Here is a 27709-nt window from a genome sequence, read left to right on the forward strand (position 1 = left end):
GACTAATTAAGTACAGCAAGGCCAGTTATGAGGTCAAGATAGCCTCATGAACTGCAGACAACCACAAGGCCCTTCTGTAGCTATGTTTGAAAACTGAAATGCAAGACACATCAGTGTACCGAATTGGTGGACAGTGGTGCCACCTTCACTGAGTGGAGTGACATAGTGAACTTGATAGCTGACAAATTAATCTAAAACTTCACCCTGTTATCCTCCCACAAAAACATACTAGCATAATCCCCCAACTGTGAACAGGTAGCAGGTCCTAGTAGCACTTGCTTACACCAAAAACAGAGCCTCAGTGGGCCTGACTGTATCCTGGAATGCCTCCTAAATAGCTTGAAATCAGGATCACTTGATCACTTTTCAACTATGGCCTCAAAATGGGCTTTGTACCATGAGAACGGAGGACCGCAATGGTTATCCCACTTCACAAGAATGGACCATCAACCAACCCCAGAAAATACAGACCTAATAGACTGACTAGACTAATACGCAAATCTATGGAGTAAATTATCATGGAAATGATCATCAAAGACTTAGGCAACCTTCAGACACTAGACCCAACCAAGTCTGGCTTTGTCAAGGGAAGGTAATGACTACTAAGCCTGATAGACTCCTTTGAGAAGGTCATCAAGGCAATGGGTGATGGGAAAACTGTGCCTACTGCTTCCTGGACCTGCTAAGGCATTTAATAGAATTTCCCACTTGGGTCTGGTTAACAAACTCACCGAGCTGGGCATAAACCCCTACATAACTTGCTGGATTGCCAGCTGGCTCACAAATAGGACCTAGGAAGTCAGGATTGGGGAGACCACCTCCACTAAGAGAACAGTCACCAGCAGCATACCTCAGGACTTCATGCTGGGGTGGCTTCTATTTGGCATCTACTTCTTGGAGGTAATGACTAATGTTAAGGGCATTTGGCTGACAAAGTTCACAGATAACTGCAAACTGGGAGCTGTCATAGTTTTCCCACCATGATGCAAACATCTTACATGAGGCTGTAATATAGAAAAATGATTGGTGCCAAAGTCATGGATTAAAACTCAATGCCAAGAAGTGTATTGTAGTACCTTTTGGGAAAACTGCCACTCAGGCTAATTACTCCATTGATAAGACACCCCTAAGAGATGACCCGGTAGTCACAGATCTGGGAGCATACGTAGATATTAATCTGATCTTTGACTGCATGTGGCAGATTCATGTCAGTTCATCAAATGCAGTTTTGATGAAAGCAGATAAACCAAAACCAGTTCACTAAAACTACCTTCAGTGAATATTGAAACAATTTCTTTTTTGCAAACCCCCTGCACTCTCCATGTGGGGGACACCCCCCCTGAATTATATACACTAGCTCTGAGGTCACACAACAGTAGAGAAAAAGGTAAGCTGGATTGCCAGCTGGCTAACAGATAGGACCTAGAAAGTCAAGACTGGGGAGACCACCTCCACAGAGAGACCAGTCAACAGCACTTTTGTTGAAGGAGGTTTCAGCGATGTGGGTTTGGTTACTCTGCATTCACTGAAATCTCATTTGATGGATTGACATATTCCCCATGTGGCCAAGGTAGTAAGAAAATCATTATGTATTGTCCAACTTATAAGTAAGGGCATGGCATCCAGGTCCAAGGAAGTCATAATGTCACTTTATTCGACCTATATTAGACCCATAATTGAGTGTAATGCCCCATTGTCATGTACACGACCAGACATATGCAACAATTGGAATATCCAAAAAGGTTCTTTACAAAGAAAATCCGGGGTATAGACACATTTTCCTATATGGATCACCTTAAAGCCCTATCTCTATATGATTTCCTACAGGTTACTGAGAGGCAGTCTATGCATCCTTAGATCCAGCTCCAATTAACCTTTTTGCACATCAGCAAAATGGACAGCATCAGTACCACTAGATACCAGTATTTAAATTTTGACTGTGACATGATGATGAGACGGATATGTATCTCAAAGGATCCCCATGCCCTGGAACAAGCTCCCCATCCATGTGAAGCAGAGTCCGTCCCTAGCCCCATTTAATCATAACCTTGACCAGAGGATGAAAAATCAGAAATTCATCCCAAATCTGGCCTCCATGCCTCTGATAGACAAAGGCAGACAATAACTATGCTCAAACAAACATACCCCATGACATAATCGCTAGAAACTTCCTAACTAACATAACCACTGTTAATAAACTCCCTTGATACATAGGGGCATAATTGGGTTGGGTTGCTTTGCTAGGCTTATAAAGGCCTTGGTGCTTGTTAGACTAGTATATATCAGTGATCCACAAGATGCTCGTGATCTTTGTTCATGATCTGCTCAGACCTAGAACTTCTCATTGTGCACTGCTCCACTTGCAAGGGCTTCTGCTCTCATTCCTTATCCTACAGAAAAAAGTAAGTTGATTATCTAGGATCTTCTTCCCCCAGAATAGGCAGAGAGATCCAAAAGGAGGGAAGAAAGGGAGAAAGACAAAGAGCCCAGAAAATGTAAGAAAGGAAATCAGGCATCTATATCTTCTCCCAAAGCACCCAAAAGAGAATCTTCCCTCTCCTTGACACCATCTCAGTTGTCTCCACTATTAGCAACCATTGTTATTAGGGGCAAGTCCCCTGTAAAGTCAGTTAGCAGATATACTTTGAAACAGGAGTTGTCACACTTCCTTTCTTAAGGATCCTTGTCTATTACTTCTTTAAAATCTATTCATTCCTTCAGGAGTCTTCCTGAAGCAGATTGTGAACTGAAAATGAGTGCTTTCCTGAGGATGTTGATGGAATTTGGCATCATCCCACCCCCTCTGGTGTCAGAGAGGATTGAGTTGGCCCTCCTTCATTTCTGCTAGCACCTTCCCTAGTGCTAGTTCTTACATAGGTGGTCTCCAAACTGGTTTTCTGTCTAGATCCTGTTGTATCTGCACCTGCAGCTCTCTCTGTGCTAGCATCAGCATCTTTGCCTCTGAAACACACACCACTGCAGCTCCCTTTGTGATGAGTGCGTCTCGCAAACAGTCAGCCAGCACCAAGTCTTTGGCACCAGCTGCAAGGAAAACTCATTTGGAATTGTTTTCAATATTAGAGTCCTCAGAATTCTAGCAGTGAACTCCACTTCAAGGCCTTCTGGTTTCTTGTCATCTGGGCTCCCCTCTTCAGTACCTCCCACCTCGACTTTGGCAGAGGACAACTCTGTGCCTTGGAACGGACCATTGGTGCAGATGAAAACTTGATCTGCTCAAAGTTGTGGAGAGGATTATAGCCTTGTCCCCTTCCAGGATGGAAATAGGACATCCATTGGTGCCAGTTCCATCATGCAATGACTTTCTTTCATCTCTCTAGCCCAGTCATCTGAGTGTTGAGGGACGAAGTAGAGCTGTATCCTTTAGAGATATGCAGCACTTGTGATCTGACTCCTCTGGGGACTCTGGCCAATCACTGCTGGATATCCCCTGGAAGAGAATACTCAAAAAGAAGCATTTAGACTTCCCTTTAGAGTCCAGAACATTAGACACTGACTTAGATTAAACAGAGGGTTGCCTCTTTTTCCCCAGATGTTACATTTGGTGAAGTCCTATAATTAATGAATTAGAGGGCTTCTTAGCCATCTAACCTTCCCTGCCTCGAGGGAGGAAGTTCTCTGCCAGGCATACATCTGTGTTCCTTCTATCTCTCTTGGATGGTTTATCCTACAGACTGTCTGATAGAAATGGTCTCCAGGAGAGCATGGCAAGAACCAGACACAGCAGATTCCATTCCAAGAAAACCAGGCAAGGTATTACTATGACTAAGGTGACCAAGGATAAGTAGTACATGACTAATGGTCCTGTGCTGGATTCTATGAGCATTGCAGCAGCCAACAAAAGAGAGCTCACAGATGAGTCATCTTCTCTCCATCCTGCTATTAAGAAATTCAGGTCAATAAACTGGATAGAAAAGCATGTGTATACCTCTGGAATCTTTACCCTAAGGGCAGTAAACTATTTAAGACACATTAACAGATTCTAAAGGATATAACTATCAAGTTATGGATACTTTGCTCAGCATCACAAATCTCTCCACTCATCGCTACCACAATGCAGCTGAAGGAGCAGCCAGAATGGCAAGCACTGGTATAACCCTTAGGTGCCATGCTTTGCTCCGTCTATGCAACTTTGAGGAGTTTTTTTTTTTTTTTTTTTTTTTTTTACCAATGCCACATTTGATGGTGACTCTTTTTTTCAGAGCAGCTTTAAAAGAGAAGCTTAAAGGTGCGAGCTGGATGCAAAGATGCTGTCTGCCATGGTAGTCAAATTTGAGAATCCTTAAAGGCCTTTTAACAGGAATCAGAAGGGTTCCAAGTCTCTATAGTTCAGGTGACCCCAGTGTCAGCCTTTTGACTGTTAGCATAGAAGACTAAAGCTTTGGCTTTTTAATTAATTGCTTCTTATGCCAAGGGTGCAAGGTTTGAATCCTTCAACCTTCATTTCTCTACTGTATAATTCTGAGAAAGTTACTTAATCAGACAGTGCTTTGGGCACTTGGGAATTTAGGCTAGGCTCCTTAATGGTCTCCTGGACTACATGCCTAGTAGCTAATTATGAACTATTACTCCACCTCTGAGAGGGGTGGCTTTGGCAGAGGTGGCATATTAAATGATGTCAGCCAAGTGGTTGAAGGGGTCCACAAAATGAGGGTTGCTTGGAGCCTTCTCAGGAAGGCCTAACCAGCACTCCAGAAGGCTTGCTTGACTGTCCCTGTTTGGAGGCAGTTGGGTGTCAGTGTGTCGTCACCTTATTGCGTGGGTGGCCATGATGTTACAGGACTAATGGGTGAAGATAATCATATTCAGAAGCTACAGTTTACCATGTTTTCAAAGTCCACTAAAACAAAAGCCGCTGTTACCAAAGTTGTCAACCCAGCAGCTCTAAGCAGCTCGCCAGGAGGTCTATATCATCCTCCAAAAAAAAGAGCAATCCAGGAAGTCTCACCATTTCAGGTTTTCCTAAGATTCTTTTTGTTTCCAAAGAACAAGGACCTGTGGCCAATACTGAACCTCAGTGGCCTAAATGTTTGTCAGAAATGCACAATTCAGAATGATCACTGTGCCAGTGATTTTGCTCAGTCTCAAGGCAAATGATTGTATTTGTTTCATAGACCTACAGGACACCTATCTTCACATAAAAATTACAAAGGGATCCAGGGGGTTCTACACTTTTGAAGTAGGGGCCAGTCAGCACCTGTTCAGAGCTTTTTCCTTCAGTACTTCCCATGTTCAAATGCATGGCAGTATTAGCAGTCCATCTGTGGCCCAAAAGACTACTCCCATACCTAGACATTTGGCTCCTAGATGCAATTAGGAGAGACTAATTTCTGTTAGCCAGAGACTGCTTTTTATAGCTCTGCCTATAGTTAGATAATCTCCTTCAGCTATTAAAAGTCTCAGCTTCAGCACTTACAGTGAATTACCGTCACTGGATGCCACCCATATCTTTGGCATCTCTCCTCTCAGACAAGCTATCCTCTGTACAGTAGTCAGATTAAGTCCTTTATGACTATCAAAACCATTATGCATTACTGGTCTTAAAAGTTCTGGGCCTCTTGGTAGCTGTAATTGCTTTGGTCCTTTATGTCAGATTGCACAAGAGAATTCTCTATATAATGATTGCAGCTGACAGACTCTCCCTCAGCCACAGTTCAGCTGACCCACTCCTGCATAGGCATTTGAAATGGCTGACTTTATGATTCCTAAAAACAGGAAGACTAATTTTACACCTCGCTGGGGTGAGGGGCTCATTTCAAGGGGAGGATATTTCAGGTCTCTGAAGCCCATTAGAGGCTAATCTTTGCACAAACATCCTAATGATGACAATGATGCTCCTTGTGTTACACGAACTAATTGTTGTAATGGACAAGGAAATGTATGATATGAAAGTGTCCTCTATGCTTGCAGAAATTGATACCTATATAAAATTGAATGCTGTTTCACTAAATAAGCTAATTAAAAATGTGCATGCACAGTTATATGATCTGTTACTTACTAATGTTATTGATATGGATTTGTATAGGTATTTTCTTGTTGAAAACCCATTAGTACCAATGTTCAGGGGTCTCCCCAAAATACACAAAGGGCTGGATAACCCACCATTAAGACCTATCGTCTCAAGCAAAGGGTGGTTGACTGAGTCTCTCTCAATTTATTTAGATAAACAGTTCAAACCCATAGTGAATAATACCAAACACATTCTAAGAGACACGCAACAATTTATTGAAGGCTTTGCAAGATGTAATGAAAAACATCGAATTACAAATGATGACCTTTTTGTCACCTTAGATGTAAAATCTCTATTTACATCAATCCCAAACAGCATCGGGATTGAATTTTTGAGATTATTCCTTTTAAATCATGGGGTTAAAAATAGCAAGATCATAATGTGGACGTCTTTGTTAGAAATTGTGTTAGAAAATAATGTCATGGTATACAACAATAATTACTACCTCCAACAAAAGGGTGTAGCAATGGGAACGCCATGCGCGAACTCATATGCCAACCTAGTGTTGGCATATTGGGAAGAAGCGTATGTAATGAACAATTTAATTTTTAATGAACATCTAATACACTATTGCCGTTTTGTTGATGATGTTTTTTTACTATGGAGAGGAACAGTAACTAAGTTAAATGAATTTATACAATACATAAATGGCACTACCGACTTTCTAGAATTTGAGAGTGCATACTGTCATGAGAAAATACAGTTCCTTGATGTATTGCTAACAAAGGGACCCAATGGTGTTAACACATGCATATATAGGAAGCCTTGTTGGAGGAATAATTTACTCCATAGAACTAGTATGCATCCTCGACATGTGCATAAAATGTAGTAATGAACCAAACTTTAAGAGTTTCTAAGCTCACTACTGATGATACAGCATTCAATGAACAAAAGGCAGTGATAGAGAATAACTTTATACAAAGAGGATATAGTGAACAATCAGTGCATAACACCATTACTAAGGCAAGCAAATTAAGGAAAGACAAAGGTTGTCCGTTTTATAATAAACCCAATACCATTGATAAGAATAAGAAAGAACTAAAATTTTCCAAAAATAGACTTATAATACCCTATACCAATAGGAATAATCAAATAAGAAAGATCATAGAAAATAATTGGAAGATTCTTACTATGGATGAGAAAATTAGGACACTGGTTGAACAGAGACCTAATATAGCATATAAAAATTTGAAATCTTTGAAAAGATTACTTTGCTATGGAGAAACTAAAATAGAACATCCACTCTCACAAAGGGAAGGTACTTTTCCCTGTCGTAAATGCAACCAATGCATATTTATAAACACGGACAATACCTTTCTCCATCCTATTACTAATAAAACATATACATTCAAAAAGTATACTGATTGCAGGTCCAAAAATTTAATATATTTAGCCCAGTGCCAGTTATGCCTAAAATATTATGTAGGGAAAACCAATCGCACCCTACGTGAGCGCATAAGGGAGCACTTATATGCTATTAATAGAGAAGACTCCACGAATGCTCTAGCTAAACACGTGATGGATGAAGGGTCCACCCATCACTTTAAGTTTAAGGTTCTAGAATTAATTATAGTAGATAGCAGATTAGGAAATGTAAAGAACCACACGGAAGAAGCAGAAACCAGGTGGATTCTTAGACTTCAGGCACATATATATGGCCTGAATGATAAAATTACACTTAGACCCTTTTTAGCAGCTAAGGCTTTTAAATATTAGCACATTAATTGGTATTAGTTTTTATTCATATATATTTATTATGGAGTTTTTAATGTGTTTCTATTATGTCTCATATAACATCTTATATGAGTTTTGTGAACGATTTGTCTTGTATACAAATACATACACACATGAAATGTATATAGATTTTTTTGAGCACTAGCACTTTAAGCCTATATTGTTTTAATTGATTAATTGTTGAAATGATTGAGCTTGAAATTGTATATAAGCGCCTTTATTCATTCATTAAGCATTGAAGTCTGAAGAAGCGTCGGTTGGACGTGAAAGCGCTCACTTTTTATGCAGGTCTGCCTCAATAAAGGTTTTTCGATAAGAATCTTTGGAGTTGTGCCTTTGGTGTTACCTTGGAACATTTCTGCTATTGTGTTGTTTGGAGGTTTGCTGCCTTTGTTGTTCCAGGTTACTTAACCCAGTACAGGTGACTTTCTTTTTGCATTTCGCCATTTGAACTTCAGAATCTCTTGGATCCAGGAATGATAGCCATACAATCTAGTAGCATGTCGGTAGTTTGGTACATCAACAAAGAGAAAACAAATCTTACTCACTTTGTAGAGAGGCCATAAGAGTGAGGCAGTGGACATTAGATTCAGGCCACCTTCTAGTAACAGTATACATTGTGGGGAAGTCCAACAGGTTGGTGGACAGGCTCAGCAAGTCTATTGTAATGCCTCTTGAATGGTCTCTCAGTTCATCAGGGGCTCAGGAAATGTTCAGTCAGTGAGACCAGCCTTAATGTGACTTGTTTGCCATCCCTCTCCCAACACAAGTGCAGAAGCCATTTCACCCTTGTTCCTCCACAGGGACAGTCATCAAGGGGTGCTGCAGTCTGCCAGTGCCCCAACCCCAGTCTCCTTTTTGCCTTCATGGGATAATCAGGTTTCTTCAGAAGGTATCAGCTTGCTTGAAGTTCTCATTGCTGCATTCTAGCCATACAAATTTGGTTTCCCCTCCTAAGGCCTCATTTGAAGAAGCACCCTTGGCTTTTGGATCCACATCCAGATCTGCTTTCACACCCTTCCTGCCAGCTTCACAGCGAACTTCCTAACCTCAGGCTAACCACATGAGTTATCCATTTCAGTTGTTTGCCAGACATTCTTCCCTTCCACTGAATTTAATTCCTGTCTTACCAATTTCTGATATTCACTCTACTCAAATGACATATAAGAGTAAGTGGAAATGTTTCTCTGTTTCGGCTTCCAGCCAAGAATTCGATCCCTTTTCTGTTTCTTTTGCATTTGACTGGTGTTGGATGGAAGACAAGTAACAGTGTGAAAATAGGAAATAGATGGAAGTGCCCTTTCAAAAGATCCAGTTTGGACATGAAAACTGTGCTTCAGCAAGAAGTGATTAAAAAGAATGGAATTTTGGGGACTGTTAAATTGGTGAGAGGATTATAATGCTTAATTCCTACTTTGTTGTTAATGTTTAGAATGATAATGAAGGGACTATAGATAAAACATTTTTTTTCTTACTAATATGTGCATAATAAATATTTTAAAGTAAGTGATATGATATATTGTAAAATTAAGTACAGTATGCAGAGGTATTTTAAATGTGAGGTGGGAGAATCTTATCGGTGACTGTTGTTTATGATTGTGATAAAGTAAGAAAATATTTTTTTTGACTGTTGTGCCTGGAGTTTATGCTGTAACAATATAAAACATAAGCAGTATAATGTGATCTTGAACTGCTGTGGGGAGGGTATGGAAGTGCACTGATCATATGTGTTTGTATATTAAATTATAGTGGTTTTCCCTGTTATACACGTGGAGGTATAGATTAAAGTTACTGATTTGTGCTGCAGAAAAAAAGGGGAAGGTTGATTTCTCTTTCTGAGCAAACAGACTAGAAAATGAAAAGCATGAAAAATTGATAGTTTTCTTGCATTTGAGAACTAATACGACTGCATGCATTTGTAAAACTATTAACTGTTTTTGCTCTCCACCAGCAAAGCTCTACAGCTTGAGATGGTCTTCCTACAGGTGCAGGAAATTAGTCAGGAAATGACTGAATCATAAACTGTTAACTATTTGTATGAAAAACTTTCTAATACGTGTATACACAAACACACACACACACACACACACACACACACACACACACACACATTTATTTATTGCATCTGTTGATTGGAGTAGTTTTTCGGTGGAGGCCTAGGGAAGAAATGCTCCAGGAACAAAATAGGCAACTTCTTATAAGAAAGAAAAATGTAAGGGTTGAACTTTACACTATGGACGTAAATAACCGAAAGGCAGCTATAGTAAAAAAAATCTGAAATCAGTAAAATGTAGAGTCTTTATATATTAATTCAAGCCAATTTAGCATGTATGCTGAGGTTTAAAATACCAAACCACAATTTTACATTTATGGGTAGGAGGAATGAAAGAGAGGTAGTTTGGGAGATATGAGTAGAACGCAGAGAGGAGATGATAAGAGCAGAAAATAGGGAGTAGGTGAGGAAAGGTGAACAGTGTGTGCAATTTGTTAGGTGATACAGAGAAAAAGAAACTTATAATGAAGTTGAGGTCGATGTAGAAGGTAATGAGTATGAGTTAGTATTTTGCTGGAGGGAGAAACTTGTTAGGTGATCAGTAGAGACAATAGAAGTGGTAGAAAAGGCAAAGAGATGGAAGACTGTAGGAAATTTATATTGAGAATTTGGTTTGTTGAGGTATTTGGGGGGTAATGAAGGTGTGTGTTGGGCAGGGTAGTCTAGCCTTGGGAGGCACAAGAACACAACCAGGTGTTTTTAAAGTGTTGTTTTAGCAAGTTTTCAAATCTGGATAGGTTGATTTGTTATCTCATGGTGGTAGGGATAGAAAAATTTGAGTATAAGGACATACCAGCAGAGAGTTGCTGGTTTTCATTATGGCTAATGAGGACTTGTCCGTCTTGAGTAGTGAACATGCAGGGGTGTAAGTTTCATAGGATGATACTAGGCTATTGGCCCAGAGGGCCTTATAAGCCTAGCCAAGAATTTCGCCCATATTCTTTCAAAGTCAGCACCTGTTTCCCCTGTCCAGCAGGGATACAGGTGGGATCCCAGGGGTATATTTTCTGTTTCCCATCCAGTCATCCAGGTTTCTCTTAAAGAGGGCTGGCAAGGTACTCTGCTTGATATGGAGGGGGAGTCTATTCCACAGGACTCCACAGACGACTCCTATTTAAAGCTTGAAGTGTAGAGCAGTCTTGAGGAATGTAGATTATATTATGAACATTTGCTAGCTGGATAACAGTATAGTTCTAGGCAGTCTGTTTTAAGGCTAGATAGTGGTGGGTGTGATGCCCGTGCACAGGAACAGTAATCAAGGAGCCTCAATCCTCACCACTAGGACCATTGAGGGGTGTCCACATTGGGAGGATAACAAGTACACACACAGTAAAGTACAATTTCCCTTAAGAGCACACAGAGATCACACTCAGTCTGAGGCTGGTTTCTCCCTTTTTCTCCAGATCCCCGGTAAGACTCCCCACTGGCATAGCTATAGGGTTCAGATCTCAGCCAAGTGGTCAAGCCAAAACCTCCAGCACCCTCTCTTTCCAACCAGTGCTTCGTGTCCCTGCCCAAGTAGCTGACACACATACACTTTGAGATTTGATTTATATACAAACACACACACACTCCTGGGGAAGTTCATTAGCTATGCCCCTTCTGCCCAGACAATATGGTAGTACCGTCTGCCACCAACCACTACTATCAGCTACTATAAAGGCCCTTACCAAAGGGTGTCCAATCCTACTGTCCAATGTTGTTATCCGATTGGTAAATGTCACTGAGACTTGAAGGCTGTTTAGAAGTGGCTTACACAGTATCACCAAATGCATACAAGTACTACATTCAGGTTCTCCAAGAGCTTAAATTATCTCTACACAAAACAGCCACAGTTAAGAGGTTTAAATATATTTAATAATAAATAATAAAAACACAAGACAATACTTGTTAACTCAACACATTGACATTAGAGAGTTCAGAAATCACAGAAAATACATTAAAATAACATTGTAGGACAGTCTGACATAAATATAGAAAACAGCTAGACTAATCATGCTATTTCTGTCTATCTTTAGAAGTACTAAGATCCTACTTAGAAAGCAAAGTGCTGGTGAGCTGATGTGTTCAGGTTCAGACACAAATACAAAATGTGTTTGCTATGATACAGCAGTACAGTATTTTGCATTTGAATATCAAACTTTAAGTAGTTATCTGTAATGACAACAAGTAACTTTTTGCAGGAAACAAGTTCTTTAGGATTTGTGTTGGATGAGGTGACGGGGAGATTATTTTTTGTGTAGGTCAAAGATTTTGCTGTGAAAAGCAATAACTTTGTTTTGTAGCATTCAGCAAAAAGCAGTTTAATGAAAATAAATGGTCTGACACAATCAAGGGAATATATTTGCAAGTAGATGCATTCCTGACGGCATTTAGCACTTCATTGTAAAATATAAACAAGCATACACTACTTTATTCATTTAAGGGTAGCCACTGCACTTTTTCATAGAGCTAAAAGTTCATTTAACTGAAAGCATGCAAGTTATTTTCACATCTGAGAGTGAAATTGACATTGGACAAGAATGGACGATGATTGTGCAAGAGGGACGGATCATAGCTCTGATATGCACTTCCAGCATAATTAAACCTAACTTTAGAATAGGTAAAGCCTGTGGGTGTCTGTTTGGCACAATTTCTCCTGCATGGAGGAGTAACGTCCCTGTAGTTTTGTGTGTGCGCTGTGAGTTAAAACAGGCTAAGGATTAAAAATAAATATATATTTGTTTCTTGAGTAATTGTATTGAAGCACGGTATGGAAAAATGCAATGCAGGTTCAGAGATAAGCCGCAACTGCATACAAGAATGGCCTGCCAAATGTGGGCATGCTAAGTTGCAAGCTGGAAACCTATAGGAAAAAAGTGTCATGTAGAATATGTGAAAGTAGGAGTTTCTCATCAGAATAACTGCCTTTTCACTTGTAACATGAAATGTCAGTGGCATTGTAGGTATGGAGTACTGCATTTATACACTTTGATAGAAATGGAGATGTAAAATTAGCAAAAAAAAAAGTATTTCATAATGGATATTCAAGAGAGTTTCAGACACAAAAGAAAAGAATGGTAATACCATTGATTCTGAGAGGGGCACCTGTAGTGATACAAGAGAAGAATACTGGTTGATTGTGGCAATAAGTGGGTACTGGCTGGGAAGGAGGATTACACTGGCATGTATGTATATTCCATCTAAACATGCTATTTAGGAGCTTAAGAGAATTATGAGAGAGGTAATTTGCTTTCATTGGGGAATATTGTTTATGGGTGGGGACTGGAACTTGATCTTCAGTAGAGAGGATGTTTCTGGGGTATCTAGAAGGGAAATATAACAAATGAAGGTAGATTTCTGAAGACATGTATGAGAATGTTTGGAATGGAGGATGTATACTTATTAGCAGAAACAGAATTTCTATATTATTTCTCAAAGTACAATATCTGGGTTTGATTGGATTGAAAGTATATTTCATAGGGCTATGGATATTTAATTGAAAGCTTTCAAATATATCTAATAACTATTACAGATAAAGATAGAGTAATAAAATAAAAATGAGACAATAGCACTTTCCTACTTGCTAAGAACGAGGAGTTTAAGGAATAGGTAGTGGAAATGATTTAAGAGTTATTAGAGAAGATACAAGGTTCTCCAGAAGTGATAACTAAGGAGTAGGATAAACATGGAATTTAAAAATGTGGTAGAAATAAGAGAAATGTATGGGAAATAAGTAATGGAAATTATTTAAAAGGGATCATGAAAGGTTAAAGTATTGCAGATGAAGGGGAATCTTAAAGAACAAGAGGAAGAGGAATAATTGATGAATGCTAAAGGGAAAATAAGGAAGTTTAGAAAGATTGCTGATAAAGTATTTTTTGATAGCAACTCCACAGCGCAGTAACTCCAGCAACATAAATTCAGGGGTTTTACCAAACATAAGGGAGCATATGACAAGAAAAATCACTAAAGATCTTATTAGTGATATTTTTGAATAAAGCACGGGAATGGAGAAGCCAAGACAAGCCACAAATAGAAATGTTTAACTGTGCCAAGGTTAGAGGAAGATGTGGTACAAGAATTAATTGCTAGGATAGGAAGGGCTGGTGATATGCAATCAATCAACAGGGGCGTATCTAGAATCAGATTATATTCATGTGGATGTTTCGAAGTTAGGAGGGAAGGAAGTGATAAAGATCTGGAAGGCATTTTGGAAGAAAACCGTGGCTGCTGTGCTACCCAAAGAGGGTCAAGATCCTTCAGACCTTGCTTCATACAGGCAGTTTTCAATTTTTAACTGTGATTATAAAATGTTTATGTCTATACTTATGGCAATGTTACTGTCAAAACTGATAGATATGGATCTTTGTTTTGTTTTTGTTTTTTTTGTGAAGAGAGGTAAACATTTGACAACATTAATAGAACATTGAAGATCCAGAGGGAAGCATGTTGTAAGAAGACACAGCTGTTTTTTGTAGGTCTTGATGCAGAGAAGGGATTCAGTATAATCAACTAGTGATTTTCTGAGGTAGGACAGTGGTAAAATTTGCAACCTAACAGAATAACGGGATTAATTAGGAAAATATATAAAGCATCAGAGGCAAGAATCAAGGTGTGTATGCTGGGGGTGGGGGGGGTCCTTCTCTGGCAAGTTGTGTTTGAACAGAGGAATTAAGCAGGGTGCCTTCTTTCTCCTTTTTATTTGCTTTATACTTGCAGCCATTGACAAAGAAAATGAGGGACTCACAAATTCAAGCATGTCACCAGTATGGTAATCAAGAAAAAATAGTCTATTTGCGGATGATATTATTTCATACTTAACAAATCCAGAAAATATTTCAGAGCTGTGATATGTTTTGATTTAGTTCAAGTTGTTTTTTTTTGAGGATGTAAAATAAATGAAGATAAAACAAAGGCTACAGCGGAAAACTGTTTTCACACATGAACTGGTTCAGCATTACCCATATTTATGGGGACATGATAAGTACTTAGGTGTACAGATTCCATTACAGCCGCTAAGGATATGTGGGAAAAGGCTAAACGAAAGATAATACAAAAATTGAGACATTAGAAACCCGTGACTGTGGATATGAATAGTAAGATACAAGCAGTGAAATGTTTTTAGTCCCTTTAGTGTTGTAAATAGGTCAGACATCTTTTTGTCATCCCAATTGTAGACCATAATTAAGAGTTTAAGATATTTATTTGGGAGAGAAAGAGGGCAAGAATTAAGTGGGAGAATTTGTTTCTCCCCACAGAACAAGACAGCTTAAGATTACCAGATTTGAAGAGATCCTTTAAACCTACACAACTAAGGCAAATAAACATAACACAAGTAGAAGACTGCAAAATGGAAGTAAAATATGTTGAAGGGGGGAATTTTGCAAAATAAGGAGAGATTATGTTTTTGTTTTTTTTTACGAGTAGGGATGACTGCAAGTAGAGGGATAGAAATTAGACAAGAGGGGGCTGGAATTGATTGGGAAAAATTAGCAAATGACCCAATGTATTGGGAACAAATAGCTAGAGAGTGAAAGGTAATAGAGTAGGATGAGGCCAAACAGAAGTTTGGACTACAGGTCAGAGACTGTGTTCCATACCAGGGATTGATAAAGTATAGTTAAAGAGAAATAGATAGGGCAATGTTAAATCAAAGACCAGCTCTAATGGATGTTTTATTTGAATCCAGAACAGAAAGTGGTGTTAAATATAATTACTTGGGCATATAAATGAATGCATGATAACTATAAGAATCTGTGAAGATATGTGAAGGCTTCCAGCCTAGCCAGATAGAATTTTGTAGACAATTCTGTCATTTGTAAATATTAATATAAGCCAGTCTTGTTCTCTTAAATGGAGAAAATGGTGTTAAATGTTGAATGACAAAAATGTAACAATAGTGCACTCTGCTGGAAGAAAGCTGATAAGTCAAGCCTTGTATAAATGTTTAATCTCAAACTCGGAGCCATGATGTCTAAATCAGCAGATTATTTCTATTGTTTTGAGACCAGAGTTAATTGCTAGATTTTACATATATAATGTCTTTAATTACTGTGGTTTCCTCAGCCAGGTGCAAAATCAAAGCAATGTAAATGTAGAGTTTTTGATAGCCAGAAACCAGAGAATTGTTCAGAATGATATAATCTAAAATGAGTCAGCATGATGTGTTATCAAGAAACAGCAGCTCATGGCCGAAGAAATCACCAGGACCTGGATGTGTTATCAGTTTAAGGACAAAGAGACTCAGCATTTTGAATTTGTCTTCAGAACATCCAGCATCATCAGTACTGCATTGCTCTATATGTAAGTTTATGATAGAACTGTGTTTGCTCTTAGATATAGATAGGAAATAGGAAGTTTAGACTAGCTGTTTTATACATTGATGTCAGAACTATTACACTGTTTATTTTAAGCATTTTCCTGTAATCTCTGAACTCTTGACTAGCACTGTGTAGTAAGAAGTATTGTCTTGTGTTATTATTATTATTAAATATTTTAAACATTTCAACTGTGTCTGTTTTTGTGTAGAGATAATTTAAGCTCTAGAGTACATTGCATGTATATAGTGATACTGTACTAAGCCACTCCAGTAAGCCTTGCTGTTCAGTTACACTTACCATTTGGATAATAATATTGCACAGTAATAATTGTACACCCTTTAGTAAGGGCATTTTTAGTAGCTAATAAGTAAGGGTCCTGGTGCCAGTGATTACTATCTTATAGCCTGGACAGAAAGGGCACAGCTAGTGAAACTGTGCCAGCTTTCCCCAGGAGTGTCTGTGTGGTTGTATATAAATCATATCTCAAAGTGTCTGTGTGTGTGTGTGTGTGTGTGTGTGTGTGTGTGTGTGTGTGTGTGTCAGCTGCTTGGGCAGGCCCACAAAGCACTGATTGGACAGAGTGAGTGCTAGGAGGACTTGGCTTGGGACCCTGGCTAAGGACCCCACTCTTATTGGGGATCTGGAGAGAAAGGGAGAAACCAGTTCCAGACTGACTGTGATCTGTGCGCTCTTAAGGGAAATTGTACTTTACTGTGTGTGTATTTGTTGTCCTTCCCAATGTGGACGCCCCTCACTGGTGCTAATGGTGAGGATTGAGGCTCCTTGATTGCTGGGCCAGTGCACGGGCATTACAGAATCAATCACAAGAGGTTAGAAAACACTGAGAAGTAAGAATTGAATGGAAACTTACGAAAGAACAGTAAGAAGACATTTGCATCCCTCCGAAGTAAGCAGTAAAGTTGCAAAGATGTATGAAATATTTGCATGGGCATTTTTACACTCCAAGATTATTTCAGAGGATTTTTCCCCAGGCAGACAGGAAGTGCTGGATGGAATGAAAGGTAGAAATTGGAAATGTTTTTTTGTGAATGTAATGAGTTAGTAGAATTTAAAAAGTCCCTACTGGATACTTTGTCAAACCTGTTGGTTGAGCAGTTTATTGTAACTAAGGAGGCGATTCTTTGAACTGGGAGTTAAACTGAATTACCTATACACAGTAAGGCTTATTAAGATTATTGCTATTAGCAAAAAACATTGTCTAGAAAAAAGAAATCAAAATCTAAACCAAACATCACTGAAGTATTGAATGTTGTAAAGGAGATAAAAGAATTGAAGGGTGGGATCTTTAGAAACGAAAGAAGCAAACTACATAGAAATAAATGAAATTTGTGGAAAGAATCCATGCAGTGTAATCTTCGTGAGGAGGAGTGAAAATTCAAGGAAGGCAGGACTTGAGCAATTTATGTATTATTGGACAGAATGATAACTATTGAAAAGCAAAACGTACAGCGGGTATAAAAAGTGTACAGACTCCTGTTAAAATGCCCATTTTTTGTGATATAAAAAAAGACCACAATAAATAATTTCCAAACTTTTTACACCTTTAATATGACCTGTACCCTGTACAATTCAACTGAAAAACCAATATGTTAGGGGGAAAAATATAAAAAAATAAAAAACGTAGAGTAAGCTGGCTGCACCAGTGTGCACACCCTTGAACTAATATATTGTTGAAGCACCTTTTGATTTAATTACAGCATTCAGTCTTCTTGGGTAGGAGTCTATCAGCATGGCACAACTTGACTTTGCAATATTTGCCCACTGTTCCTTGCAAAAGTGCTCCAAATCTGTCAGATTGCGAGTGAATCTCTTGTGCACAGCCCGCTTCAGGTCATCCCACAGATTTTCTATTGGATTTATGTCTGGGCTCTGGCTGGGCCATTCCAAAACTTTAATTTTCTTCTGGTGAAGTCATTCTTTTGTTGATTTGGATGTATGCTTGGGGTCATTGTGATGTTGAAAGGTGAAATTCCTCTTCATCTTCAGCTTTGTAGCAGACACCTGAAGGTTTTGGGCTAAAAGTGACTGGTATTTGGAACTGTTCCTAATTCCCTCTGCCTTGACTAAAACTCCAGATCCAGATGAAGAAAAGCAACTCCAAAGCATGATACTGCCACCATCATGCTTCACCGTGGGGATGGTGTTCTTATGGTGATACGAAGTGTTGTTTTTTCACCAAACGTACCTTTTGGAATTGTGGCCAAAATGTTCAACCTTGGTCTCATGAGACCATAACATATTTTCCCACATGCTTTTGGGAGACTTTGGGCCTGGATGTTTTTCTGTGTAAGAAAAGGCTTCCATCTTGCAAACCTACCCCATAGTCCAGACATATGGAGAATACGGGAGATTGTTGTCACATGTAGCACACAGCCAGTACTTGCCATAAGTTCCTGCAACTCCTTCAGTTTTGCTGTAGGTGTCTTAGCAGCCTCCGTGACCAGTTTTCGTCTTGTCTTTTCATCAGTTTTGGAGGGATGTCCAGTTCGTTGCAACGTCACTGTTGTCCCATATTTTTTTTTTTTTTTTTTTTTATTTATTTAACATTTGTTGACCGGGAATGTCCGACTAGGTTCCACAGAGCCTGTTTTCAGCAGAGGCCCAGGGAGAAACACTCCAGATGCATGTCTTTGGAATGTGGGAGGAAACCGGAGTACCCGGAGGAAACCCACGCGAACACAGGGAGAACATGCAAACTCCACACAGAAGGCACCCCAGCCGAGAATCGAACCAGAGAACCTCTTGCTGTGAGGCGACAACGTTAACCGCTGCACCACTGCGGTTATTTTCTCCATTTTTTGATGACTGTCTTGACTGTGTTCCATGATATATCCAGTGCTGTGGAAATTTTTTGTACCCTTCTCCTGACTGATACCTTTGAACAATGAGATCCCTTTGATGCTTTGTAAGCTCTCTGCGAACCATGGCTTTTGGTGTAGCAGGCAACTGAGTAAATGTCAGGAAAATCCTACTAGGACAGCTGAACTTTATTTGGGGTTCATCAGAGTCTCTTTAATTGATGGCAGGTGGGTACCCAAGAAGACTGAATGCTATAATTAAATCAAAAGGTGCTTCAACAAAGTATTAGTTTAAAGGTGTGCACACTTTATACAAACAGCTTTTGTACGTTTTTTATTTTTTATATTTTTTCCCCTAACAGATTTGTTTGTTTTTCAATTGAATTGTACAGGTTATAGGTCACATTAAAGGTGGGAAGAGCTTTGAAATGATTTATTGTGGTCTCATTTTTTATATCACAAAAACCTGGCATTTTAACAGAGGTGTGTACACTTTTTGAATCCACTGTGCATGTATAATGCATGAAAATGAAAAATGCCTCCAATGGGTTGTTTTCTTTCCTTTTGATTTATTTCTACCTGTGTTATGACTAGCTTCTGTATTATTTAAACGAAGTTTCAAACCTTCGAACGTGCCTTCATCGACAGCTTAATGTCGAAAAGGCCAAATTCCGAACACACAAAGCAGCGATTTTTTTTTTCCTAGGGAAAAAAATCTCTGGTCCGAAAACCCCACACACAAAATAAAGTGGGGGGCTGTGCCATCCACACCCTCCCACACACTTAAATGTACCAACTCTGAGATCGCACCACAGTGTAGGAAATTGTAAAGTTCTCAGGGAAAAAAATTGCTGTTCCATGTCTTCAAGATTTGGCCTTTTCGACATTATGCTGTCGATGAAGGCAGGTTCGAAGTTTTGAAACTTCATTTAAATAATAGGGACCCTCATGACTAAATATATATGAATTTAATGTAGATGTTTAAAAAAAGAAAAAAAGCAGTTGCTGAAAGATGATGCCCTGAAAGGCTTACCTGAGCAAAAGTCATCAGTAAGGGAAGAAATTTAGTCTTTTTTTTTTTTTTTTTTTTTTTTGAAGGATCGAAGCTTTGCCCAAGTCTTAATATTAGTTCAAGGCAGACATAATCATATAAGTATGTCCTAGAGATTACCACTGCAGTATCTTTAATGAGGAATGTAAATTCACCGTAGATGGATGCATGCCTGTCTGGCTTGAGTTCTAGAGCTTTCAACATTTTGTACATGCCTAGTTTGATCCCCACACTGGAAATATCAGAGTATGATGCCAGGCAGGTATCAGAGTATGATGCCAGGCAGAGATGAGAGAACAGCCCTTGTAATTTCAATTCCCTCCTGCTTTGATCAAAACATTTGATGGTTCTTTTTTGTTGCTCTCATCAAGGCAGCTTCTAAAGCAAAAAGCACCCTTTTTCAGAACATTTTCTGAATTTCTTTCTGCTATAATCTTGTGATTGCTGGTTTGTTGGTGCTAAAATATAGCTTGAGTATTTTCTTCCTGAGGCTTTTCTTAGAGAAAAATTGCCAACAAGTGTGCCTGTTTAGACAGATTTCCACCTTCACTGCCTCTCCTGTCTCAAGCAGGATAACCATGTGTCCACCTTTAAGGTCTGTTACTGCTTAAAAAAAGTGAAATGGTAGGACCAAGAACTTAACAAAATCATTGGTGTGGTTTTGTAAGAAGAATGATTGCCCCAAACTTCTTTATTCACACTTACTGATACTATAATCACTATTACTAACTATATAAGTGCACTATTCATTGATCTCATCAAAGCTTTTGACTGTATAAATCACAACCTCCTATTGAAATGTATATTTTCAGCTTCTATTCCTACACATTAACTTGATGTGAAAGTTGCCTGTCTGCAAGTACTATTATCTTTCATTCTAACAGCTCTTTCTCATCTCCAGAAAATTTACCTTGTAGTGCCTGTTGAGGATCAGTTTAAGCCACATTTTCTCCAGCCTTTTCATTAAGCAATTACCTACTGATCACAGATTGTCAGACCTTCTTATATATGAAGATGATGTTGCATTCCTTTTGGTCTACCCTTCACTATAAAACAGTCATGGATAATTTTCAGGCAATTCAGAGTAGACTTTTTAATTAACATTTTAATAAGCAATGTGCTGTGAATACAGAGAAAATTAGATTGATGTTCTTTGCTGCTCTTCATAAAGTTAAAAAACTTGGTAGCCTTGCATCACCTCTTACTTAAAACAACCACTGCAGTGAGCATGTCTCCCCCTTCAGATACTTCACTCTAAACCTTATTCTTTCCATGCCCATGCTAGTTCATGTTAACATAAAAGCAAAAATCAATTGAACCATTTATGGCTGCCTCATTCTCTTTTTTTCAGTTCAGTTGTACTCTTCCTTGAAGGGAGAGCTGCAGTAGGTAAACATTTTGTATTAGCACAGACTATTGGCTGTGTTCTTCCTTGTCTGTGCTTCTGAGAAAATGCTCTGTGACTTGCAAATATTATGGAACTTCTACTTTATTCTTCTCTCCCCCGACAGAATATCCTTGCATCACACTAAAGTTTGATAACTGCCTACAAGATACTGTTCTATAGCTCCTTACATTTGCATCTAAACTCCTCTGTAATAATGCTGTTTGCATACTTTCTTTCCATATTCATAGTTAAAAACTATCCAGTATTAGCTGTGTTTCTGTGCTAACAATGCAGAAGCTTTTCAAAGACCTACAAATTCCCCACCACCAACATTGGCATTTTCCATTCTAGTACACAAGTTCAGAACTGTCTTCTAAACAACTTTAGAAACTGCTTTTCAAAGAATTCAGAATTAAGTTGTTGCAACACATACAAAAAGATCATTTTTTAATATTTTAAACATACTGCAATAACTTAATGTAAGCCTACATTTCAACTAACTAAGGGTACGTCTTTTCCATTGAACATCCAATGCATTGCCTAACTCAGATCATGGAGAGAAGGATGCACATGGCCTAATCTATGCTTCTCAGACAACTTGGTCATGTGACAAGATCCTATTCATTACATACATTATTCTTAATTTTAAAGAATATAACTGGCGTATGCATATTTTGAAAAATAGTTATGATAATAAATACAGATACATTTTATGAATTTGACTTTTATGTGCTTTTAATAGTAAGCAGTTGAATTATTTAACAAAAAGTTGAACTGTTTTATGTAGGGAACCCAGAACACACAACTGAAATTGGGGAGCATCTTTGTGGTATTGAAAGAGGAAATAAGTGCTTAATTTTGTATAGACATTTTTACATTGCTGGTAGACAATATTCTGATGTGTGTGTTTTTTTAAGAATATGCAAGGAGATGTCATCCAGAACGAGCTTCTGTTTTTAGAAATCAAGTTGCAAATTCTCATTAATGTGCATTTTTCCCCTAAGTTTAAATGAAAGGTTTTCATTAACTTCACTACTGAAATGTAAGCCAATTCAGTTAAAGTTAATGATTGTCTGTGCATTTTAATTAAGTATTTCAAAGATAGTATCTGATTGTTTTGTGATTAAATGTACAACAAGGTTTTATTGCCTTTGCATTTAGAAAGACCAGCTTATTGTGTGTGTGTGTGTGTGTGTGTGTGTGTGTGTGTGTGTGTGTGTGTGTGTGTGTGTGTATGTGTGCATCTTACACTGGTAAATTTTCCTTCAGTATTTTTAAATGGAATTTCATACTTGTTTAAAGTTGCGAACTGCTTTTGGAGTCTTCATATCTTTAGCAAAGTTAGCATGACAAAACTGTTTGGTAAATTCAGTTTTGGAGATTTCCCTGAAAGTGTTTATCATGTCCTGGTTTTCTTGTTGGGTTCAGAAACTAGGGATACAAGGTCCCTATACACCCTGAACATTGGATTGTTGCAACTCAGGTATTTGCTGAGAAGGGTGTACCAATTAAGGAGGGTGGACATACTATTCATTTCCTTTGCCCCTGGGAGTGAAAGGCTGGTGGTTCACAGGCACTTATTTTCAGAGTGGACTGGCAACTGTTTTTTTTTAATGCTGCGGTCAAAGGAACCACAGCCTCCAGTGCCTGCTCCAGGGAGTCTTAATCCTGAATGCTCATCTTCACCAAATATTATTGTCCCAGTCAGCATGTAGGATGAGAGGTGGCATTTGGGAGTTTATTTCTGCATTAATATTCACACATCAGCGCTGTGTCTTGAAGCGATCATCCAACTCCTTTTGCCATGGTGGTACTTAGGTTCTAGACTGGGTCAAATCCTATCTAAGACATCATTAGCATTAGATATGACAGATTCTTGCCTTATTAGCTCTTCTTTGAGGGACCCTCTTTGATACGTCAGGAATACCCTTCTGGAAGAGTGATTCTCATGCCATTTGCAGCTGTTGGAGTTCATTGTAACTTGGTAGATATGTAGTCTTCTACATATTGCTGGTTTAATGAAATCTGTGCTTTATTTAGAAGAAGGTGCTCACTAGGTACATGGAGATGAACTTGTGGGCTCTGGAGATGAGTACTGAGGACTGCTACTTGGTACCTAGTCGTGCTCCTATAATCATATTATACTTATATGATGTATAGATATCCCTGTATGCAGAACTTGCTGCAAAGATGCCAAGTTTCTTTTGGTGGAGAGGTAATATCCAACATTGAAAACTACAAAGGGGGTTTCCACACAGATCAACTAGTACTATAACAGAATAACAATGTGTCTGTTATTTACAATGAGTGCATCACACAGCGTTACATCCTGTGAAAGAGGTGGCTGCACAAAGCGGCGCACCTTTTTTAAAAATTATCAGACTTTGCGGTTTTATAGCTGTTTGCCAGGTTGAGACCACTTGGTGCAGACACTTGTTACATTAGTTGATTCAAACCAATCATACGAACTGCTTTCAGAGGCTGTAAATCACTTAATTTTAAGAGCTGTAAATATGATTTGACCAGGCTGTGGTATAGTCAGCCACAAATATTACAAACTTTTTGGGCTGGTTTCTTGAAGTCTGTTCAGTCAAACCTGGTTCATGAATTTCTAGTGAATGACTGTTTGTTTGGTTATTGATTGATTGTCTATAGTTTGCCTGTCACTCTGATAGTCTGGTGGAAAAGTACAGGAATGGAGGAAGGTCACTTCGTACTTCATTGGTGAAGACAGTGGTAGAGTAGATGTTGGGAGTGGTAACCCTTTCATTGAAGAATGCCTTTAACGATGCAGCCACTCAGTGGTAAAAATTTGCACAAGATTATTTTTCATATTGGTGAGCTCTTTCAGGTTTGGTGTTTTGCAGCTACTTTTGTAAGTCAAACTTTCTAGTTATTTCTTTCAAATTATTAATCCTTAACAAGTATGGGTTGGAAGTACAATTGGAAACACGTTGCAGAACTGAGAGCACTGGGTAACTGTTAAATTCACTGTAACATTGCACAGGTTTTCCAGAAATGTGTTGTGGGGTAGTATGTAGGTTTAACATTTTTACATACAGATTGAATGCAGTCTCATGTAACTCTATGACAGTGTAACAAGATATGCTCAGTTTTGTGTTAGAAAGAGTGAAATCTGATTTGAGCTTCATTCTCATTGTCACTAGGATAGTTAGCAGCTGTACGTTTGTTTCTGTACTCATTTATTTTATGAAAATTGTGCCTTTATGTCTTCAAACAGGCAAAAGTTCGCAGTGATCACTGGCCAGCTCTTGTTCAGGAGGCCACAAATGAAGCACTGAAAATTTCCAGTTGTCCTCTTGCACTTCTGTTTCAAGCACTGTTACAGTTTATCCAAAAAATTGGAGCAAGGTAAGGAAATGTTGCTGATTTTTTTTTTACTATGACAAAGATAGTATAGTATCATTGTGCTTGCATCTGTTTTAATTTAGGGTTTTGCTTTTAATAGTTGCATATAAAGAAGGATCGCCTGGTTTACAGTCTAGTTCTCAGTGCACTGCCCTTTACCAAGTCTTTACAGACTCTATCACTTCTTTCCCAGACAAGTATTGTAGCAGTATAAAATAAAATGTTATCTTTGTTTGAAATGATGTTCCGGTCCCTGCAGCTGGCCAGTTGATAGGCATATGTGTTTAATGTTTTAATGTATCACACATAACAAATTAAATTGTGGACTTCAGACAAAAAAATAAAAAAAAGCCTTATATTGATGTACAGTACAATACAAACTTTTATGTGACATGATACATGGTTGTTGATACATTTTGATATTGTTGCAGTCCTATGTGATTTTGTGAAGGTAGATGTACTAACATGATCTTATTTTTACCTAAACTTTCTACTTCTCATAATGCATCGTGTCCTTCAAATGAGGTTATAATATCCTACCCTGTCAGTAGAATATTCTACTTACTCAGAATTATTGCTGACTTTCATAATGTACTCAGAATTACAACTATTTTACAGTGACTCTAGCAGTATTATGTTCTTAGCCTTCTTTTATAGACACTTATCATAATATTAGATTTGGGTGAATAGGTCTATCCTTATCAGCATGTCTGCACTTCTTCTCCCTTTGCATAACTGCAGGTGTATTCTAGAGGGATGTAGTGTGATAAAGTAGTCCATTCTGATGGGATTTAACTTAGGCTGCCAGAGATATGGAGAGGATACTTGACAGAGCATTATGAGTAAAGAGGGAAGATCTAGTAGCCTGGGAGGGTTTCATATGCTGAGCTGACTAAAGGACTGCGGGTTTAGCCATGGTGCTAGAGAGGATGAACCTACTCATCCAGATCTAATGTTATGATAAAAACATAATTTTGGATGTCCATGTTTCACTGTTGCAGTCCTAGCTGATGGGATTTCTTGTTGTGGAAGCCCTTGACCAGCCCCACTACCAGAGAATTTCCTCCTTCTCCAGGAGCCTGCGGAAGCCCTGATCAACATCAAGACGTCTGAGTGTAACGGAAGTCATCTGGCGCCATAATCCCAGTTCTTTCTTGCCATTGGACCCCAAAGCAGAGTGGTAGTCAGTGCATCGGTCGGTTTGCACCAGAGAAAGAAGATGTCTAAAGTTTAAGTACCCCATTGGGGAGCTTTTCTGATGTTTCTTGACTAAATATCAGAGAAAGTTAATAACTATCTCCCCTATGGCAAGCAGACACCAGACTGAGACTTCCACTCTTTTTGCGTAGCTAGTTTGGGGACAGAATGTGACGTACCTAACTGTCATTTCTGTACTCACTTTAACAGTAGGATGATCAAGCATAGGGCTGGGATTTTTAGCTAAGCACCTTAGCAAGTCATAAGGGCCTTTTCGTGCCATGTCGTCTGCTGGTTGTATTGAGGTTGACTCCCTTAAGTGTAAGAAGGAGAAGCTTCCAAAGTATGGAATACTGGGCAACACTTGTTTTCCATCTACCAGTCCACCCAGTCTTGTTAATGTCAAACAAGGTGTGAGAACAGCTGAGGTTGTGACACAAACTTCTACTGAGATCTGTTTGGAGTCCTGACATGCTGCCACGTTGCTCTACTTCTGCACAAGTGGAAGTACTTAACTCATGTGGTTTGGTCTGGAGCAGCTTTGCAAATTTTGGCTTCTGACAACTGTTTTCCATCTATCAAAAGGGGCAGCAAAGTCCCCAGCTATCAAGAGATCACCTCAGTTGACCATTCCCAGGAGGAAACCATTGTCTGTGTCCTGGCCTTAGTGCTGATGTCATCCGTAGACTTAAACCTAAGGCATCATATAAAAAGGCTGCTTCCAGCTTGCCCCTGCTGAGGCATGCTGGCTACCATTCCCAAACTCAGGCCTAGCAACAGGACCTGGTTAGGTTGACTGAAATTTTGATTACTGTAGTCAGGTCTAGATGCCTTAGCCTTTCTGGCTTTGCCCCTGAATCATCTTCTGTTAAAAGGAAAAGGGATCCTCCTCCAGGAGTCTTCTGATTTCTTGGATTCAAAGGATGATGATGAGAAATCCATCTTTGAGGAAAGTTTATCTGTGGCATCTTATGTTGATTCTGATGAGAATGTAGCCTCAGCTTCACCTCCTGAGGATGGACATATCTTTTGGTGAGACCCTGCACACCCTGAGAGAACACTACAAATGGTAAGCTCAGGATGATCCACAATCCAAGAAGGTGGTAAGAGAAATTCCTAAAACTTCCTGAGCATAAACATTTTCCATTCCTCCAGTCTTAGAGGTAGTGGACAGTGCCTTGTTGGAACCTTCCTTGCAGACAGACTCCCTCCCTCCTGCCCCTTGGAAGCCGGACAGATTTTACAGAGTTCTGTATTCCCATAGGCACCCTTTTAAGAACCCTGTAGCAGATCCTGAAGTGGTGATTTAGGGTCCTAAGCATGCTAAAGCTAGCTCATCTAAACCCTGGCCTGCCAACTGACAATAAAGTAGAGCCTTGGATAGGTTTAGTAAAAAGATTTATACCTCTGCTACCCTTGCTGTGAGGACCGTAATTTGCCAATTTCATATTTTCAAGTATCTGGGGACCCTCTTGGACCAAATGAAGTGAAAAATTGGTGGGGATTGGAAATAAAGCCCTCTCTAAGGAAATGCTAGACTTATTCATTTCCTGCTCCCAAGTAGCTGAGCACTCCTTGCACTGTGACTATAATACTCTGGTAACATCCGGCAGGGAAGCAGATACAGGATCAGTTATTAGAAGACATACCTTTGTGAGGGAACAGTCCCTCCCAGAACATGTAAAATATATTCTTTTGGATGCTCTTTGGACAAAGATTACCTTTTTGAATCTAAGATGGAAGCAGTATTTAAAAAGATTGAGAATAAG

The 27709-nt window shown here is 39.0% G+C and overlaps 1 protein-coding gene across 1 annotated transcript in view; it reads left to right on the top strand.

Annotated features, from left to right (window-relative positions):
- Positions 1-27709, top strand: part of TTC37 (tetratricopeptide repeat domain 37) — a 2356248-nt gene that overhangs the window by 2235309 nt on the left and 93230 nt on the right. Inside the window, exon 39 of the mRNA XM_044064132.1 lies at positions 24616-24746. Within this exon, the coding sequence (XP_043920067.1) occupies positions 24616-24746 (131 nt within the window). The remainder of the gene's footprint in view (positions 1-24615; positions 24747-27709) is intronic.

Source organism: Protopterus annectens, chromosome 2.part2 (genome assembly GCF_019279795.1).
Source record: "Protopterus annectens isolate FY-2018-M chromosome 2.part2, PAN1.0, whole genome shotgun sequence".
NCBI classification, from domain to species: domain Eukaryota; kingdom Metazoa; phylum Chordata; order Ceratodontiformes; family Protopteridae; genus Protopterus; species Protopterus annectens.